The 18,692-nt window shown below is 41.5% G+C and overlaps 1 protein-coding gene across 1 annotated transcript in view; it reads left to right on the top strand.

The window, feature by feature from the left end:
• The window catches only part of NIN (ninein), a gene marked incomplete in the record, with an annotated part of 1,258,852 nt that overhangs the window by 619,808 nt on the left and 620,352 nt on the right, over positions 1-18,692 (top strand). Inside the window, 2 exon segments of the mRNA XM_044074306.1 lie at positions 13,156-13,302; positions 15,930-16,097. Coding sequence (XP_043930241.1) covers positions 13,156-13,302; positions 15,930-16,097 — 315 coding nt within the window.

The raw sequence follows: 18,692 nt of genomic DNA, 5'->3' as shown, positions 1-18,692 counted from the left end.
GCACTTTGGAATGAAAGATTTTTTTTTTTTACCTTTGGTTTCTTCGTAAATTGGAGGAGAATGTTCCTGGTAACATTAGGTTGGAAAGGTCATAATTTTCAGATAAACCCCTTGGGAGAATTTTGTGTTTAATTCTTGCTTCTAGGTCAGTTTTCCTTTCACTTATTACAATTTTATAGGTTCATAGGTTCATACTAGGCTATCTGCCTTAGGGCATTTATAAGCCTAGCCAGAGTGTGTTTGGCTTTCGCCACCCATTTTAAATGAATTTTGCTATGCCCTTTTTTGAGGTTAGTATACTGTGCCTCTGTCTAACAGTGACACAGAAGTGATACCCGGGGTAAACCTACGATCTCCCATCCACTCATCAAGATTCCTCTTGAAGAGAGTCAATGAGGGACTCTGCCTAACCTGGACTGGGATTTTATTCCAGAGTGAAGGGAGCCTCTGGGTTATGAATCTGTCCCTCCAGCATGTCCTATTTATTTCAGTGCTGAGGTTCAAGTCTCTCGAGCGTAGCTCGATGGGATTTGGATTTTCTGAGGTGCAGCATGTCCATTAATTCTGGGTTGGACATGGCTTTATACGTCAGGCACAGATCGCCTCTGAGCAGGCGGTATGCCACTGAGTAGAGCTGGAGTTTCTTTAACCGGGCAGCATATGGCATCTGTTTGAGCCCTTTGATCCTCTTGGTGAGGTACTTTTGGGGTCTTTCCAGTTGCTGCAGGTGTCTGGTAAGGTACATCCCAAAAGGGGCATTGTACTCAATTATGGGCCTGATGAGGGATGAGTAAAGAGGCACGATGACCTCCCCTGATCTAGATGTGAATCCCTTCATGATTAGGTGGGCTATGTAAAATGTTTTTCAAACCACTTTGGCCACGTGGTTTTCAAATGGGAGATTGCTATCAACTTGTGTCCCCAGGTCCCTAATTACTTCTTCCATACTTAATGGATTACCACTTATGTGGTAATTTGTGGGCACTTTGTTTTTGCCAAAGGGGATGACTATACACTTTTTGGCGTTTAGCTTGAGGCCATGGCTCTGGCACCAGTTGTCTGTTTCTAGGAGGTCCTTTTGTAGGATGCTTGTGTCGGCTGGAGAGTCGATTATGGCGCCTAGTTTGCAGTCATCCGCGAACTTGGTCAGCCACAGTCCTTCCATGTTGGCTTGTACCTCCGAGAAATATATACCGAACAAGAGAGGTCCCAGGACTGAGCCTTGTGGGACGCCACTTGTAACTGGTTTGGAGTCTGACATGGCTCCAGCAATTCTAACCATGTGGGTTCTGTCCTTGAGCCAGTTTGCAACCCATCTAGTGACATAGGGGTTTATATTTAAGCTGGTAAGCTTATCTATAATGCCCGAGTGGGGTATTCTATCGAAGGCTTTTGCGAAGTCCAGGTAGGCTGTGTGGACCACCTTCCCCTCGTCAATGGCCTTGGTGGCTGTTTCAAAGAAATCAACCAGGTTTAAGAGGCAGGATCTGCCCTTAACAAAGCCAAACTGGGTAGGATCCAGTGTCTGTAGGTCCCCAATATCTTTATTTATGAGGTCCATGATGATCCTTTCCATAGCTTTGCAGACCAAGCTAGTCAGGCTTATGGGGCGATAGTTTCCAGGATCCGTTGAGGCACCACCTTTGTGGAGAGGGACCAATGTTGCTGTACGTCACTCTTTGGGTACATATTCTGTAGTAAGGCTGAGATTGAACAGTAGTTTTATGTTTGGGTTTAGCTCTTCTTGGAGTTCATGTAGGACGCAGCCCGGGACACCGTCTGGTCCCATTGATGCTGTGTTTTTTGCTTTGGAGAGGGCGGCTCTTACTTGAGCATCTGAGATGTCAGGGGGGCAGCACTCTGCTGGGATAGATATTTGCCCCTTTGGTGGGGAGGGGGGGGGAGTTTGCACTGAACCTGTCAGCTAGGATGTTGGCAATTTCTGTGGGTTCGGTGTATTTTTTTGTCATTTTGGACTAATTTGTCATTTTGGACTAATTCTGAGCATATCTGGGAATTCCCACCCAGGTTCCTAACATAACTAAAGAAAGCCTTGTGATTATCCTTAGTGTCCTGTGCAATTTTTCTCTCGAAGCTGGCCTTAGACGATTTTATGAGTGCCCGTAGTTTTTTGCTAATACTGATCAGAGATGCCTTCCCTTTTTGGGATTTTGCTCTCATGTAGTAGCTTCCTCCTTCTGTTGTATAGTTTGTTTATGGCTGGGGTCCACCAGACAGGACGCCTGCCTTTGGAGGATTGGGTCTTGGTTTTATTTGGGATTGCATGATCCATGCATTCCTGAAGGTGTTCATAGAATGCGTTTGTAAAGGATTCTGCGGTCTGGGCCATATTTTCCACAGGCCCGGGGGCTTTGAAGGATTCCACCTCAGTTTTGAGGAGTGTGAAATTTGTTTTGGAGAAGTTTTTCACTGTGGTTTTCTGGGCAGGGGGTGGGGTCGGGATGTGAATATCTAGTGAGATTAGTTTATGGTCTGATCTTACCAGTGAGGGATGCACTTCTGGTCTGGAGCATAGAGCCCCCATGTTGGTGATGATCAGGTCCAGTATGTTTTCCCCTCTTGTGGGAGTGGTAACAAGTTGTTCCATAGCATTTGAGTTTATAAATTCTAGGAACCTTTGGGATAGGTTGTTGGAGCTAGAGTAATGCTCCCAGTGTATGTTTGGGTAGTTGAACTCGCCCAATATAATGGTGTTTGGAGAGACCTTCATATTTTCTAGTGTTCTCAGGAAGGCCGGGTGGGGTTACTGGGTTTGGGAGGGTGGTCTGTAGCAGGCGATAAACTGGAAGGCAGTTTTACCCACTGTTAGTTGCACATGGATAGTTTGTGATGCTTCGTGCTGTGCCACCAACCTGGAGGTGTGGGTATCTTTGACGAATATTGATACTCCCCCTCCTTTTGTGGTTCGGTCCAAGTTTTGGGGCCGAAAAGCATGGTATGCGGTATAACATGGTAGTGCTGGGGTGCTCTCAGGAGCCTTGAACCAGGTTTCTGTTACTGCACAGATATCAATGTTCTCCATGCTAAGGAGAGTTTTGAGTGCGTGCATCTTGAGGTTTAGACTTCTGACGTTGAGTAGCATTACTCTTAGTTTCTTATCCCTTGTGATACCTATGGAGGTGGGTTTGTCTTTTGAGCCTTGCCTAAAAAAGGCACTATGGGGGTGGCAAGAGCCTTTGCCAATATCCGAAAGCCCAGGGGTGACAGGTGCAAGCCGTCCCTAGCGAAGCATCGTGGCTTGTCGAGCATGTCATCCCAGGCTGACAGGCATCGGAATCCCCTTTGAATGACACCAATACCTAAGCCAATTGTTGAAATTGATCATCTTGTCTTCATATTGTAGCATCATTCTTGGTGAGGGTAAGATGCTACTCAAGGTCAGGGTCATACCGGGCTACATGCTCAGAGGGCTCCTCTGTCTCTTTTCATGTAGTCCAGGGAGGTACGTCTCAGGTCATTCACACCAGCATGGACAATGACTGAGTCATATTTGTACTTGCCTTGGAGTGACCTGAGTGCTTGTTTTATGTGGCGTATCCTAGTGCCCGACAGGCAGCTCACCGTGACCTTCTCCTTGTTCAGCCTGGTGAGCGGGACGTCAGTGTGCCTGACGATAGAGTCACCTATTACAAGTGTATCAGGTGTGTTGTTTAGCCTTAAGGGCTGTGACTGTTCAGCGCACTGGCTTTGTGAGCTATGTGTTGCACGTGTTTTATTTTGGGGTAGCGGTTGCTTGGGTGTCTGCTTTGGAGGTCTCTGCTGCTTAGGCAGATTTTTATTTAGAGCCTCCGAGTATGTTTTTGTGTGTTTGTGTTTGGTTTGCTGTCATGGTAGGTCTATGTGAGACTGGAATTGTAGTGAGTGTGGTTTCCTTCTCCTCCTGACTGGTTACGCCAGTACTGAGTTGAGAGAGCTTAGCCTCCAGTTTGGCTGTATGGTTGCATCCCTCACGTGTTGGAATTTGTTGGGAGGAGGAGAGGGTTGTCTGTGTACATGAGGCAGTTGTAACATTGCCTCAAGATTCCCAGATTCACCAACTGGACCTGAGAGGAGATTGACAACTGACCTTTGGACATGCTAGAATAGTATTGGGAATTCCTTTATAATTGAAAAAAAAGGGCCAATGGGGAACAAGGTACTCAAGGGGAGTTTGTGAGGGTGTAGTGCTTTTAATTTTTTAGTGCTGACTTCTATAATTGTTTAGTGAGCAAGTGCCAGGCTTTAGAGTAGGAATAGGGTATTTAGAACAGTTCTAAGGGAAAAAGTGAAGAGGAGACTTTGTGGAGCCGATAATGGTTTAAACCCAATTAAGCGGAGCTGTCTGATGCTGCGCTATGCGCAAAATCGTGCCAAAGTGCGTTTTATACAGGGGGACTTGAAAGAGCTAGAAATTGGCCCAAAACGGCCAACAAACTACCAGATTCTTGTGCTGGGAACACTCCTCCAGGGATAGATAGGCTGCTCTAAGCTCCCCACTGCCACTGGTGAACAAAGAAGCCTCCCTTTATCCAAGAAAGGAAATGGGCAACACAGGAACTTTCCAAAAGTCCAGAATACAGCATGGCCTGTATTTGGACTACTCTAGGTCAGGAAAGACGGGAAACAAGGATAATTTTTTTGTTTTTTTTCTTTTTTGCAACAAACAGCAGGAAAATGCAATAAATATGTAACACAGGCTAGCACACTTGAGTGTGTAGCCTCAACAGGTAAATGCAACAAACAGGACAAACTTTAAAAGTGCAGCTGCAAAAACAACTTTAAACAGTTTAAAACAGTTCAAGAAGCAGAAATACTTGCAGTTTAATTAGATCGGACAGTCGCCCAGGTAGTAGCAGGAAAAAAAACACTTTTATCAGGTTAGCAGTCGCTCTTTTAGGCTCTCTGCTGCTAGCACCACTCTGCAGAACCACGAGGAGCTTGGCTGAGTAGTAACAAGCGCAAAAACCACGCCAAAGCGGGTTTTATACAGGGCGACTTGAAAGAGCTAGAAATTGGCCCAAAACGGCCAATAGACTATCAGATTCTTGTGCTGGGAACACTCCTCCTGGGATAGATAGGCTGCTCTAAGCTCCCCACTGAGACTGGTGAACAAAGAAGCCTCCCTTTATCCAGGAAAGGAAATGGGCAACACAGGAACTTTCCAAAAGTCCAGAATACAGCAAAGCCTGTATTTGGACTACTCTAGGTCAAGAAAGATGGGAAACAAGGATAATTTTTTGTTTTTTTTTCTTTTTTGCAACAAACAGCAGGAAAATGCAATAAATTTGTAACACAGGCTAGCACACTTGAGTGTGTAGCCTCAACAGGTAAATGCAACAAACAGGACAAACTTTAAATTACAAGCACAAAAGCGTGCTAAAGCTGGCTTTAAAGCAGGGGGTTAGAAAGAGATAGGAAATGGCCCAAAACGGCCAATAAGCTACAAGTCACTGGGCTGGAACCACTCCTCAAGGGACAGATAGGCTGCTCAGAGCTCCCCACTCTCACTGGTGAACAAAGAAGCTTCCTCCTATCCAAATAAGGATATGGGCAACACAGGAACTATGACACAGCCCAGAGATCAGCAATACCTGAAGACTGGACTATTCTAGTTCAGTAAAGGTGGGAAACAAGGATTTTTTTTTTTTTTTTTTTACAAAGTAGCAGAAATTAGGTACAGAAACACAGTAAATGCTTTAATTCGGCTAGCACACTTGAGTGTGTAGCCTACCAGATAAACTAAGCAAAGACAAACTTTAAAAGTGCAAAAAACTCAGAAATACAGGCAGGAATGCAATAAAACAACTTTGCAGAGCTTATTTAGTTAAAGAAACAGAGAAGTCTATATATACAGAAAAGCAGCTAAAACACACAAACACTTCAGATGCAGTGCAACCTAGAGCACTTGAGTTGTAGCAATATTAAGGCAATTACAGTTATAATAAATGCTCTGAAATATACTCTATATTTCCAAAATGTTTGAGAAGCACAGTCAGAACACAAGGAGATTCAGGCAAAAAAAAAAAGTTTTTTTTTTTTTTTGAAAGGGAAAAAGGAGAAACAGAAGGCCTTATCAAATGTTCTCTCTGTATTAGATAGAATGAGCTAATGACACTAGACTGGGTGGAGTGTCACAGATCAGATTTACAGTAGGGGCGGGCAACTGCAAACCACCAAGTATAACAGACACCAACTGGGAGGGGGGTGGGGACAAAAACAATAGCCTACAGACAGTAAGCACTACAGAAAGCCACAAATGAAAGTTTTTAAACAGATAAAGATTTGTAAAGATACAGAATGCTTTTAACTGCAAACAAATCAGTTACTTGTGCAGATTAGTTAATAGCAATAAAATACACTCAAAGACTAAAAAGCAGGCAATAAAAGTGCTATATATTAATTGTTAGAAACAATAATCTGTATAAATAATCGAAAAAAAAAACAGGATACTTGTATATCTCAGCTAACAGTTGTGGTCAATTGTTGGAGTACGTTTCAATTTAGGATGTACTATTAGAAATGTTATCACAGATTGCATTTATTATATTATTCCACAATTCTAGAAACAAATTAATCCAAAGTAGCATTAATGCTGTTGCGCAGTTCACGTTTTCTTTGTAACGGGTGTAATGTTTTCAATTTGGCGAGAGTAAAATTGAGGAAGTAAATTTTGAAATAAGTAATTTTCTTCATTTTCATATGTTGGTTTCTTTCTGTGGTGCTGAAACTAAAGAAAGTTTTGTCTCCGTAACTTAAACATCATGTGCAGACTGACCAAATCAAAGTAGCCTGTTCATAGGTTGATACTAGGCTATCTGCCCTAGGCATTTATAATCCTAGCCAGAGTGTGTTTGGCTTTCGCCACCCTTTTAGATTAGTTGACTGTGCCTCTGTATAGTAGGTCACAGAAGGTAGCCCTTTTAAGGTTAGTTTACTGTACCTCTGTCAAGCAGGGACACAGAAGAGATCCCAGAGGTAAACTTACGATCTCCCATCCACTCGTCAAGATTTCTCTTGAAGAGGGTCAGTGAGGGGCTCTGCCTAACATGGATTGGGATTTTGTTCCAGAGTGAGGGGAGCCTCTGAGACATGAATCTGTCCCTCCAGCATGTCCTATTTATTTCTGTGCTGAGGTTCAAGTCCCTGGAGCATGTAGCTCTAAGGGATTTGGATTTCCTGAGGTGAAGCATGTCCATTAATTCTGGGTTAGACATTGCTTTATACGTCAGACACAGATTGCCTCTGAGTAGGCGGTACGCAACTGAGTAGAGCTGGAGTTTCTTTAGCCAAACTGCATAGGGCATCTGTTTGAGTCCCTTGATCCTCTTGGTGAGGTACTTTTGGGGTCTTTCCAGTTGCTGCAGATGTTGGGTAAGGTACATCCCAAATGGGGCATTGTATTCAATTATGGGCCTGATAAGTGATGAGTAGAGGAGCACAATGACCTCTCTTGATCTAGATGTGAACCGTTTCGTGATAAGGTGGGCTGTATAGAAGGTCTTTCTAACCACTTTGGCAACGTGATTGTCAAAGGAGAGATTGCTATCTACTTGGGTCCCCAAGTCCCTAATTACTTCTGTACTTAATTGGATTACCACCTATGTGGTAATTTGTGGGCATGACTATGCACTTTTTGGCATTTAGCTTTAGGCCATGGCTCTGGCACCAGTTATCCATCTCTGTAAGACCCTTTTGGAGGATGTTTGTGTCAGCCGGAGAGTCGATTATGGCACCCTGTTTGCAGTCATCTGCGAACTTGGTCAGCCATAGTCCACTCGTGTTAGCCTGTACCTCGGAGAAATATATACCGAACAAGAGAGGTCCCAGGACTGAGCCTTGCCTCCCAGGGTCCTGACATAACTAAAGAAGGCCTTGTAATTATCTTTAGTGTCTTGTGCAATTTTTCTTTCGAAGCTGGCCATAGATGATTTTATGAGGGATCGTAGTTTCTTGTTAGTACTGATCAGAGATGCCTTCCCTTTTTGGGATTTTGCTCTATCATGTAGTAGCTTTCTCCTTCTGTTGTATAACTTATTTATGGCAGGGGTCCATTAGACAGGTCTCCTGCCTTTGGAGGAGAGAGTCTTGGTTTTATTTGGGATAGCATGCTCCATGCATTCCTGTAAGTGTCCATAGAATGCTTTTGTAAAGGATTCTGCGTTTTGGGCCATATTTTCCACTGGCCCGGGGGCTTTGAAGGATTCCACCTCGGTTCTGAGAAGTGTGAAGTTTGCTTTTGAGAAGTTCTTCACCGTGCTTTCCTTGGCTGGGGGTGGGGACGGAATATGGATGTCCAGAGAGATTAGTTTATGGTCTGATTTTACCACTGAGGGGTATACCTCTGGTGTGGAACATAGAGACCCCATGTTGGTGATGACCAGATCCAATACGTTTTCCCCTCTTGTGGGAGTGGTGACTAGTTGTTCCATAGCATTTGAGTTTATAAATTCTAGGAACCGTTGGGTGAGGGTGTTTGGGCTTGAGTAGTTTTTCCACTCAATGTTTGGGTAGTTGAAGTCACCCAATATAATGGTGTTTGGAGAGACCTTCATATTCTCCAGTGTTCTCAGGAAAGCTGAGTGGGGTTCCTGTGTTTGGGAGGGTGGTTTGTAGCAGGCTACAAACTGAAAGGCAGTTTGCCCACTGTTAGTTGCACATGGATGGTCTCCGATGCTTCGTGCAGTGCCACTAACCTGGAGGTGTGGGTACCTTTGATAAATATGGATACTCCCCCTCCTTTTGTGGTTCGGTCCGAGTTTTGGGGCCAAAAAGCATGGTATGAAGTATAACATGTTAGTGCTGGGGTGCTCTCGGGAGCCTTGAACCAGGTTTCTGTTACTGTACAGATATCGATATTCTCTATACTGAGGAGAGTCTGGAGTGCGTGCATCTTGAGGTTTAGATTTCTGACGTTGAGCAGCATTACCCTTAGCGTTTTTTTCTTTGTGTTGTCTATGGCGGTGGGTTTGTCTTTTGAGCCTTGCCTAAAAAAAGACACAATGGGGGAGGCAAGAGCCTTTGCCAGTATTCGAAAACCCAGGGGTGACAGGTGCAAGCCGTCTCTAGCGAAGTAACGTGGCTTGTCAAGCATGTCATCCCAGGCTGACAGACACTGGATCCCTTTTGAATGACACCAATACTTTAGCCAATTGTTAAAATTGATCATTTTGTCTTTATACTGTGGCATCATACTTGGTGAGGGCAAGATGCTACTCATGGTCAGGGTCATACCGGCCTGGGCTACATGATCAGAGAGCTCCTCTATGTCTCTTTTCATGTAGTCCAGGGAGGTACGTCTCAGGTCATTCACACCAGCATGGACAATGACGGAGTCATATTTCTACTTGCTTTGGAGTGACCTGAGTGCTTGTGTTATGTGGCGGATCCTGGCACCCGACAGGCAGCTTACAGTGACCTTCTCCTTGTTCAGTCTGGTGAGTGGGACGTCAAGTGTGTCTGACAATAGTGTCACCAATTACAAGTGTATTAGGTGTGTTGTTTAGCCTTAAGGGCTGTGACTGTGTGGCACACTGACTTTGTGAGCTATGTGCTACGTGGGTATTGTTTCGTGGTAGGGGTTGCTTGGATGTCTGCTTTGGAGGTCTCTGCTGCTTAGGCAGATTTTTATTTAGAGCCTCCGAGTATGTTTTTGTGTGTTTGTGTGTTTGGTTTGCTGATGCGATAGGTCTATGTGAGACTGGATTTGTGGTGTGTGTGGTTACCTTCTCCTCCTGACTGGCTGTGCCAGTACTGGGTTGAGAGAGCTCAGCCTCCCGTTTGGCTATATAGTTGCATCTCTCACATATATTTGAGCTTGTTGGGAGGAGGAGAGGGTAGTTTGTATACATAAGGCAGTTGTAACATTGCCTCAAGATTCCCAGATTCACCAGCTGGACTGGAGAGTAAACCTGAAACTGACCTTTGGACATGCCTGAATAATATAGGGAACTACTTATTGACTGATCAGAAAGAACCACTAGGGAGCAAGTACTTAAAAGGAGTATAAGAGGGTGTAGTGCTTAAGTTTGTTAGTGTTTACCTATGAGGTTACTTATACCAGCAAGTCCAGGGCTTTAGAATGAAAATAGAGTGCTTATTTTGAGATTTAGAGCAGTTCTAAGGGAAAAAGTGAAGAGCAGACTTTGTGGAGCCTGGAATAGTTTAAACCTGTTTAAGCGGTGCTGCTCTGTGCGCAAGACCGTGCAAAAAGAGTTGCAGGGTTTTAAGAGAGAGAGATCAAGGAGTTTGGAATTGACCCAAAACGGCCAATAAAACTACAGTTTCTAGACAGTAACCACTCCTACAGGGACAGGCAGGGTGCTCAGTGTTAACCACTGCCACTGGTGAACACAGAGACTTCTCTTTAGCCCAAGCAAGCACTGGCCTCCAAGAAACTTACAAACAGTTCAGAACAGCAACTCTGTAACTGAACTTTCTTTTAAATTATAGAAAGTGGGAAAATAGCAAGATTTTTTTGTTTTTTTTGTTTTTGTATAAGGATAGCAGAGACACACAAGTAGCAAACTAGTCAGAACAGTGCAATAAATGACCCCTGTGTGCTAGGTCAGAGGCAGGTAAAATGCAGTTTTAAGAAAAAACGATTTAAAATTAAGTGCAACACAAAAAATGCAATAAACAGTCTCTAGGTATGTTCTAAAAACTGTTTCTAACACAGATAAAATTGTTCTCAAAATACATTTCCCCAGAAGCTGCTAACCTTAGCTGTTTATCTGACATTTTAGTTTGCATTCTTACTTTTCTTTTTAAGGAGAATCTCTTCAGAAAATGCCCTCTAGAGTCAAAACTTGCTCCGACCTCCTTGATTACTTTGTAGGAAGTTCTGCTTCCTTGCTGACGTCCTGACATCATGTTGGGGTTCTAATCAGCAGGAAGATGAAAAGTGCCTATATAGAGGATTTTCAGATTGGGGCAGTTTTACTTGGATTTTTTTTGTCTAATTTTCAGTTTTAAGTTTAGTTATATATTGTTGGCTAATCTGGACTTCAGACCTCTCATGTATTCTGAGTTCCTTTTATGTTAAAACAAATAGGAATGTTGCTTCTGTTTCACTGTCACGGAAGCACATTGCATGTTGCACAAAATCTATAACTATATTGTCTCTGATTTTTGCCTAATGTCACTGATTGTCATTTGTCCATGATTTTTGCAGAACACCCCTGATTTTCTTTCATATTTTTACCTTGTCTGTCCCTTGTAAAACTTTTGATTTTCTAGTAAATTGCTGTTGATTACAGTCTGATACTAATGCTAGATATTAGAGTTTCATAGTTTATAGTTCATTTTGCCTAGAAATTCATTCTAATGCAAACCTGTTTCATTAATAAATGGATATGCTGCACTCAGCCCATGTGCAGCATTAACACAATATTTTCTTATTTGCAAAAAAGTAGAGGAAAGAGATCTAGCCTACTAATGTAGGAAGTGCAGGAAAGATCCAAATTTGCAAAATCAAAGTGACAAGCATGATGATGCAAAGACAGAAGTGCTGTCCTCATAAGTCTGTGTACAGGTAGTTTGTGAGCTGCAATCAGGAGCCGGAAACTGTTGAAGACTGGGGGGGGGGCACTTGGTGATCTAAAAAGGACAATTTTTTTTAAAAACCATTTAGTACCACAACATGGGTTCACTTAGAGGACATTTTAAGCTTAGCTAGTTTCCCTTTTGGTGCTTGAATTAACATTTCCTGATTGGTCTTGCCTATCCCATGACTAACCCTAGTGAGAATAACTGTGATCATACCATAGATAATTTGAGGGGACCCATGTAAGGGATACAGCATTTAGGAACTGCCTCTCTATCCATTAGTGGCATGCATGAGGGGCAGTCCTGGAGTATATTTTCTATTACCCATCCTTAGATTCAAGTTGCATTTGAATATGGACAGGGGTGAGTTTTGTTTTACTTGAATGGATAGTCTGTAACCCCCTGCCACTCCAGCAGCAGCCCCCTCCCCAGCCACTCCAGTGTTCCATTACTTGGCTATTTCTCCTCAGTTACCATAAACACTGTTCAAACCTGTCAGCGTGCATACTGTTTTCTTATTTACTTGTATAGTGATTACAGAAACTGAAATAAAGTAGCTCAAACACTGAGCCACTTGCTAAACAAACAATACAGTCTCACAATGAAAACAGACTTAGCATGAGCAGTAAACTTCTCTGCCCTTGAAACTCACATTCATTGAAAGGGCATGAAAACCCAAATTCGTTTTGCATCTGGTCAGTGGAGGACTAAGCTTACCTCTGGGTTCTTTTCAAACCATAGAATCCTTACACATTTTTAGGGCCATGCATACATGTATATGCATTCTTTGATTCACCTTCTTGATCATATTAAATTATATTCCTTGTGTAATACAGCAGCACTTGTTAGAAGGTGTTTTAAGTTTGTAGTTTTGAACAGTCTTCTAGTAAACAATGAAACAAGATATGAACCAATAATGACAAAACTACCAATTTCAGAAAATTTTGACCATAAAAGACAACTCAAACTTCTGTCATTACCATCCACCAATATCAGTAAATATGCAAAATCTCTGCGGAAGTAAAGTCATCCAAATAATTACATTATAGGGGTCTATAACTAATGAAGAGGTTGCTGCTAGCAAACAACTTTATATTTCTTTGTTTCGTCTACAAATAAAGTGCCTGTTGCCCTTGAAGAATAAATTGCCTATGTTACATTAGAAAAGTAATAAAAACACACACACATACACACACACACACACACACACACACACACACACACACACACACACACACACACACACACACACACACACCTGATGTTACTACCCACCTCCCAGCAGGTTTTACAATACAGGTGCTGTTTACTCGTTACAAAAGCATAAGAACATACTTCCCACTTACATAGGTACCAATGTCTTGCTTGTGTAGAAAAAGTATTGTTTGCTAGGTACACTGTCAGGTCCCCAGTGGTGTTTTATGACGTTCTGTCCTTTCATAGTTCTGATCATTGGTTTAATTGAAAATATCATTGGTCATAGCTGGAGTCCTTGCCCACTGCAAACACTGTACACAGATTAGCTACGTCTAAAAAAAATCTTAGGAAAAGATTAGTCTGAGAAATGTTTTGAACACAGAACTGCATATGGTTTCTGCTTTTTCATTTCAGGTGCTGGAAGATGTTTTTCAGAAGCTTGATGAAGATGGCATGATGAATGTCAGTGATTTCTTCTATGGGGTCTTTAGAAATGGGAAGCCACCAACTCCATCCTCTTCCACTCCATATAGACATTTAAAACGACACCTATCATTTCAGGTAAGAGCACTTTCACCTCTGACTCTTGTTTTTGTGTTGACAGAGCCAGTAAATGGTCATTTTTTCACTGTTAGAATTTTGAAGCATACTTGTTCTTTGAGGGCTCGTTTCCCTATGTATCCAGCAGATATCAGAGTATATTGTTAAGCTGGTTGCATAGCTAATTGGTAGCGCCCCCCCTCCCCAACAAAAAAAGAAAGGTGTCAGTGCTGTTCATTAAAAACCCTTGTAAGCCCAGGTTCATAATGGTGTAACAGTGGAAACAATAATTACTGTACAAGCAAGCTATTCGGTCTTTGTGAAAGTTCAGTGTAAAGCAATTGAGCAAGCCATATGATCCACTGCTCACATCAGCAAAGACTCTTCAGTACTAACAGAGCTTCAGCACTGTATGCTGGGTACTCAACTGCATTTCTCTTTCTAGACTATTTGTAGGCCTTCATCATAGGTAGATCATTTGTTTCTCCTGAATAACTTTGTTTTACTTGGACCAAAACCAGTTACCATCAAGAAAGAAAATGGAGAATTAAGTAGGCTGAACGCCATGTTTGAGGCCACATCACATCAGCATTTGCATACTGCAAGGAGTGTGTCCTGGCAGCTCTTATTCATTTTCCAGGTAGTATGGTAAGGCAGATATGACCATAACTCAATTAGTGAGTTAAACATGTGCAGCATCCCCTTATTCTATGGCAGTTGCAAACACTGCAGTAAGCTGTTATAGGTGATTACTCAGTATCTTAAATCCAAGTATTCTTTCAAGGAAGATGTTGAATGAAGAAGAGGTTGCTATTTGTATATGCACATATACACACGTGCACATATATCCATGTGTGTGTATGTATGTGCGTGTGTGTGTGTGTATATATATATATATATATATATATATATATATATATATATATATATATATATATATATATATATATATATATATGTATGTATAAAATGTGTGTATAAAATAGTGTGTGTGTGTGTGTGTGTGTGTATGCACACAGAGGTAGCAATGAGTTTCATCAAGCTTGAGTTTATTGATTTGTTTTATGTGTTTCATTAGAAAAGGGTTGTTCAACTTTGTTTTGCATTATGTGTATGTAGTTAGGTTTAAATTGGAGCACCCGGTTAATTATGGTGTGTGTGGTATCGAGTTTTAGGTGGTGCAGTTGTTTGTCTTGTTTGGAAGGTTGTAGGGTGTTTGTATATTTTTTGACATAGGGTAGCTTAGTTTCAGAAATGTGCATTGTATGTAGTGTTTGGATTTATGTTGGTGTGGTTTACATTTGCTGACATTGCTATACAGAGAGGTAAGGGGAGTTGGTCCTTTTCCCCATCATGATCAGCCCCTGTTTTCTATGTTTGGTCAGGTGTTACATCAACTGTCGCCACATCTCTCGATTCTGTACCACTTTCCTACCTTTTTCGACAGTCGTACGTGGTTCCTTTTCCCAGTGTAGTGCAACCTCAGAGTTAGTATGTATCTGTATAGTCTGTTGGCATATCTATATCCGAGTCTGGCAGTTGTTACAGAGGATTAATGCTTTGAGCTGTTAACGAGCTACTTTATGTGATACGGAGTTTGATTTTCTCAAGCCTTCATTTTGCCCGGATGAGTGACCTTGAACAAGTAGGCTTCTCAATGGTTTCTTGAACCACAATCCTAGTATCTACCTGTGAACCTATAGTCTGCATTAGCTTGAGTGTTGAAATTTTTAGTCATATTTTTGTCTTCATTGTTAAACATGTATTGTAACTATACAGCCTTTGGGGTGACTCATAGATATGCGTGAATAAACTTTATAATCTCTTTTTATCTCATGCTGAATGCCAGCTGTCATCATCCCCTCACACTCAACAGGTACATTCACTTCCTTTTACCGAAGGCAAAAGCCATCTGAGAGGCTGCTATGTAGGCACCCATCAGGAGTTTTGTTTGCAAGATCCAACTTCCTACCACTTGTTGGCAGATAACGAATGCAAGATCCCAGAACAAATTTTATGATTTCACGGGGTTCCTTTGTTGTCCCAGTGCTTACACTGAACTGGGAAAGTGGTCAGTTACACAAAGCTGCCAAACATTTGACTGTAACTTAAGTCCATGATGGTGATTTCATTGTGTCTTGTAGTTAGTGAAAGCTCCATACTTGGCATAGGTTTACACTTTTCAGTATTCCTAGGTGCTTCACAAGTGTCCAGAGTTTTCTGTGAAGTATGTTTACATTTGCTGTCTTTATTGCTTGACCTAGCCAGCAGTATTTGTAGGTTGTCAGCAGAGGCATGATCACACTACCTTTGAGTTTCTTTGCATTCCTCCTATTTTTCATGAAAATCTATATCACTTGTTTGAATTGGTCTGTCTAGTGTCTTCATCAAGACTAAGAAGCAAGCTTTTATTAGAATTTATCTGTACAAGGTAATGCACATAGCCTAAAAATGACCACATATTTTGATATCTGAAGACATGAGCTGCAAATAAGCTGCTGTATCAAACATACTTTGGGTTTACTTCCCATCTGCATTCTTTTTCTGACTTTTAGTAGATCATATAATCCGGCAAGCATTCTACATTTTTTTAACAGAGCTGTTCAGAGAGCTGTTCTGAACTAATACGGTTTGTACTTATGTTGCAGCCCTTGGATGAAAGTGGACGGCGCACAGCTACTCCGTCTATTATGTCTAATATGATTGGCCTTCGTTTGTTGTCTTACCTGGATGATGGAACAGGCTATACTTCTACAGAGCAAATACTTGACAGCTGGCATGAAGAAGGAATTGAAAACAGCCATGAAATCTTAAAGGTAGCATTGAAGAGATTGATTTATTTTTCTGTGTTGCATTGATTAAGGGATGTTTTCCTGCTCTTTTTGGCAACCAGGGTTCAGGATTGCCTTAGTGATACTGCCTTCTGTTTACCTGCAAGTCTGTAATTTTTTGTGCACACGTATACTGCATTTCCAAAGTTTTGAGTCAGGTTGAGCAGGGTTCAGATCCATACAGGTGAGGCATGATGCTGCCGGGGAAAGAGAACTTTCTTATCAAAAATTTTCCATGCTTTCCAGGACTCATTAGAAGCATCTTACAGATTATGGGACAGAGCATGCAGTTAAGACATGTTGTTGCAGGGGAGAATGAGCTGTCTCATCAGCATTCTTGAATGCTTTCAAAACACATAGCAACTATCTCCACAGGGTGCTGACTGTGTTTCTAACCATGGAAAAACAATTATTTGCCTTTCAATTATCTATTATTTTCATAGAACTGTGGTCTCAGAAGGCACATGTTAAAATAATTAATGCAGATTGAAAAACTAAGTCTTACTTGACAAGTCATTCACTGTACAGGTCTGGAGCATATATAGAACTCTAGTTAATTAAAACAAGTTTGTGTCAGATGATGGTAATGAAGATGTACTTCTTAGGAGACATCCAAGCCAGGCTGTATGATTTGAAATGCTGATTTCCTATGGGCTTATCTAAGTAAGTAGCATCCCCCCCAACTGCTTATAATCCGCATCATTACTAGTTGTATATTTAGCTCTGATAAACTTTTACTAGCTTACTGCTGCAGAAAGGAGAACAGTCTGAAGCATGAAACAGTATGAATACTTTAATGTGAAGGGCCCCTTTAAATCTTTAAATCAGTTCAGGTTAATGAGAACTTCTGAATAATATGGTTTAGTCAAAAAAACTTCTTTTGATATGAGATTATTCTGTCCTGAACGCTTGCAGATTTTACTTGTTGAACCATTTTATTTTATTTATTTATTTATTTATTTAACATTTGTCAACCGGGAAAGTCCAACTTGGAACAAAGCCAATTTTCAGAGGAGGCCTGGGGAGAAATGCTCTAGACACATGTCTTTTGTAATGTGGGAGAAAACCGGAGCACCCGGAGGAAACCCACCCGAACACAGCGAGGACATGCAGACTCCACACAGAAGGCACCCCAGGCAAGAATCAAACCAGAGAACCTCTTGCTGTGAGGCAACAACGATACCGCTGCACCACTGTGCCAACCATAAAAGTAAAAGGAAGTTTGCTAACTCTCACATCAGTAATATCCAGATGCAAGCTGACTTTATTTTTTGTAAGTTTCTAATATGTTCTCTAAAAATGTTAAATGTCTGCAGTATATTTTGAGAAAGAAAAATGTCTTGTAAATTTCACAGGGTTCTGCTGCATTCAGACAAGTAAATGTTCACTGTGATGCTGCTCAGGTTTCAGAAATGGTGCATACCTCTGCTAGCTTAGGAACTAGAGAATCTATGACTGAGTCTTTCATTACATGCCCCAGTTGAAACAGGGATGTCCTTTTTTCACATTTGTGTTTTAATTTAGTTCAGTAGTATCTCCTTCCATACTGAGTTAGTGTATTTGAGTCCTAAACCTACATTTTCTTTGTTTGACAATGGGAACTTTGTTTCTGATTTTTTGGTGTTTGGGGCTCTGTTAAATATTCACTGCCAGATGCATATATGCATAGGCAGATCCTCCACAGGTAGTGGTCAGCAGCAGAACTAGTAGTAGATGAAAAGAATGTAAACCAAGTCCACCTACGCCCGCTATGTTCTTAGATCTTTTGTGACCTTTTCTTCTATTAGCCAATTTGCATGAATGGAAACCAAAAGATGTAATATTTAAATATTTTTATTAAAGACAAAACTAAATTAAGTGCTTTCATCCTTCTTGGTTCATTGTTTTCTACTGCTCAGCTGTTTTTTTTGTGTTCTTGTTTTTTTGTTAGCATTGAGAGCTACACGAGAAGGCATGCTACAAGATGGGATGAACTTTAGTATTCTGCCTACCTAAGACAGAGCCCTCTAATGTTATGCCCACCTCAGAGAGGCCATGCTAATGTTAAATTGACTGTCGGGAAGCCCTGTTTAACATAAATGTATTTATTAGTAGTTGCATATCTGTTGGCCAGAGGCATACCATTTGCATGAATGGAAACCAAAAGATTTATTATCCTTGTACCTACCCTGGCTGCTGTGTGACCCTGGCCCCAGAAGATCGGCTCTATTTTCTTTACCTCCTATCCTGCACGAAAGGACCTGCCTGGTCATTAAGGACCCTTTTAATTTTTACCTTCAGCCATCCCAATGACTGGTCAACAAATTCTGCTGTTGCAGTGTTTAATTCCCTGTTTTAAACAGATCAAGAAACTCTTTACCTCCTATCCTGCACGAAAGGTCCTGTCTGGTCATTAAGGACCCTTTTAATTTTACCTTCAGCCATCCCAATGACTGGTCAACAAATTCTGCTGTTGCGGTGTTTAATTCCCTGTTTTAAACAGATCAAGAAAGTATGTTTCACCCTGGTCCTAAACATTAAAGTTGATCTGTTATATTCATACTGTACCTATTATTAGTCTCAGGCTGATCTTTTCTAATT

The sequence above is a fragment of the Protopterus annectens genome, chromosome 6.part0 (assembly GCF_019279795.1).
Source record: "Protopterus annectens isolate FY-2018-M chromosome 6.part0, PAN1.0, whole genome shotgun sequence".
Classification (NCBI taxonomy): Eukaryota; Metazoa; Chordata; order Ceratodontiformes; family Protopteridae; genus Protopterus; species Protopterus annectens.
The sequence above is the reverse complement of the archived record's forward strand: the minus strand, read 5'-3'. Positions and strand labels throughout refer to the sequence as shown.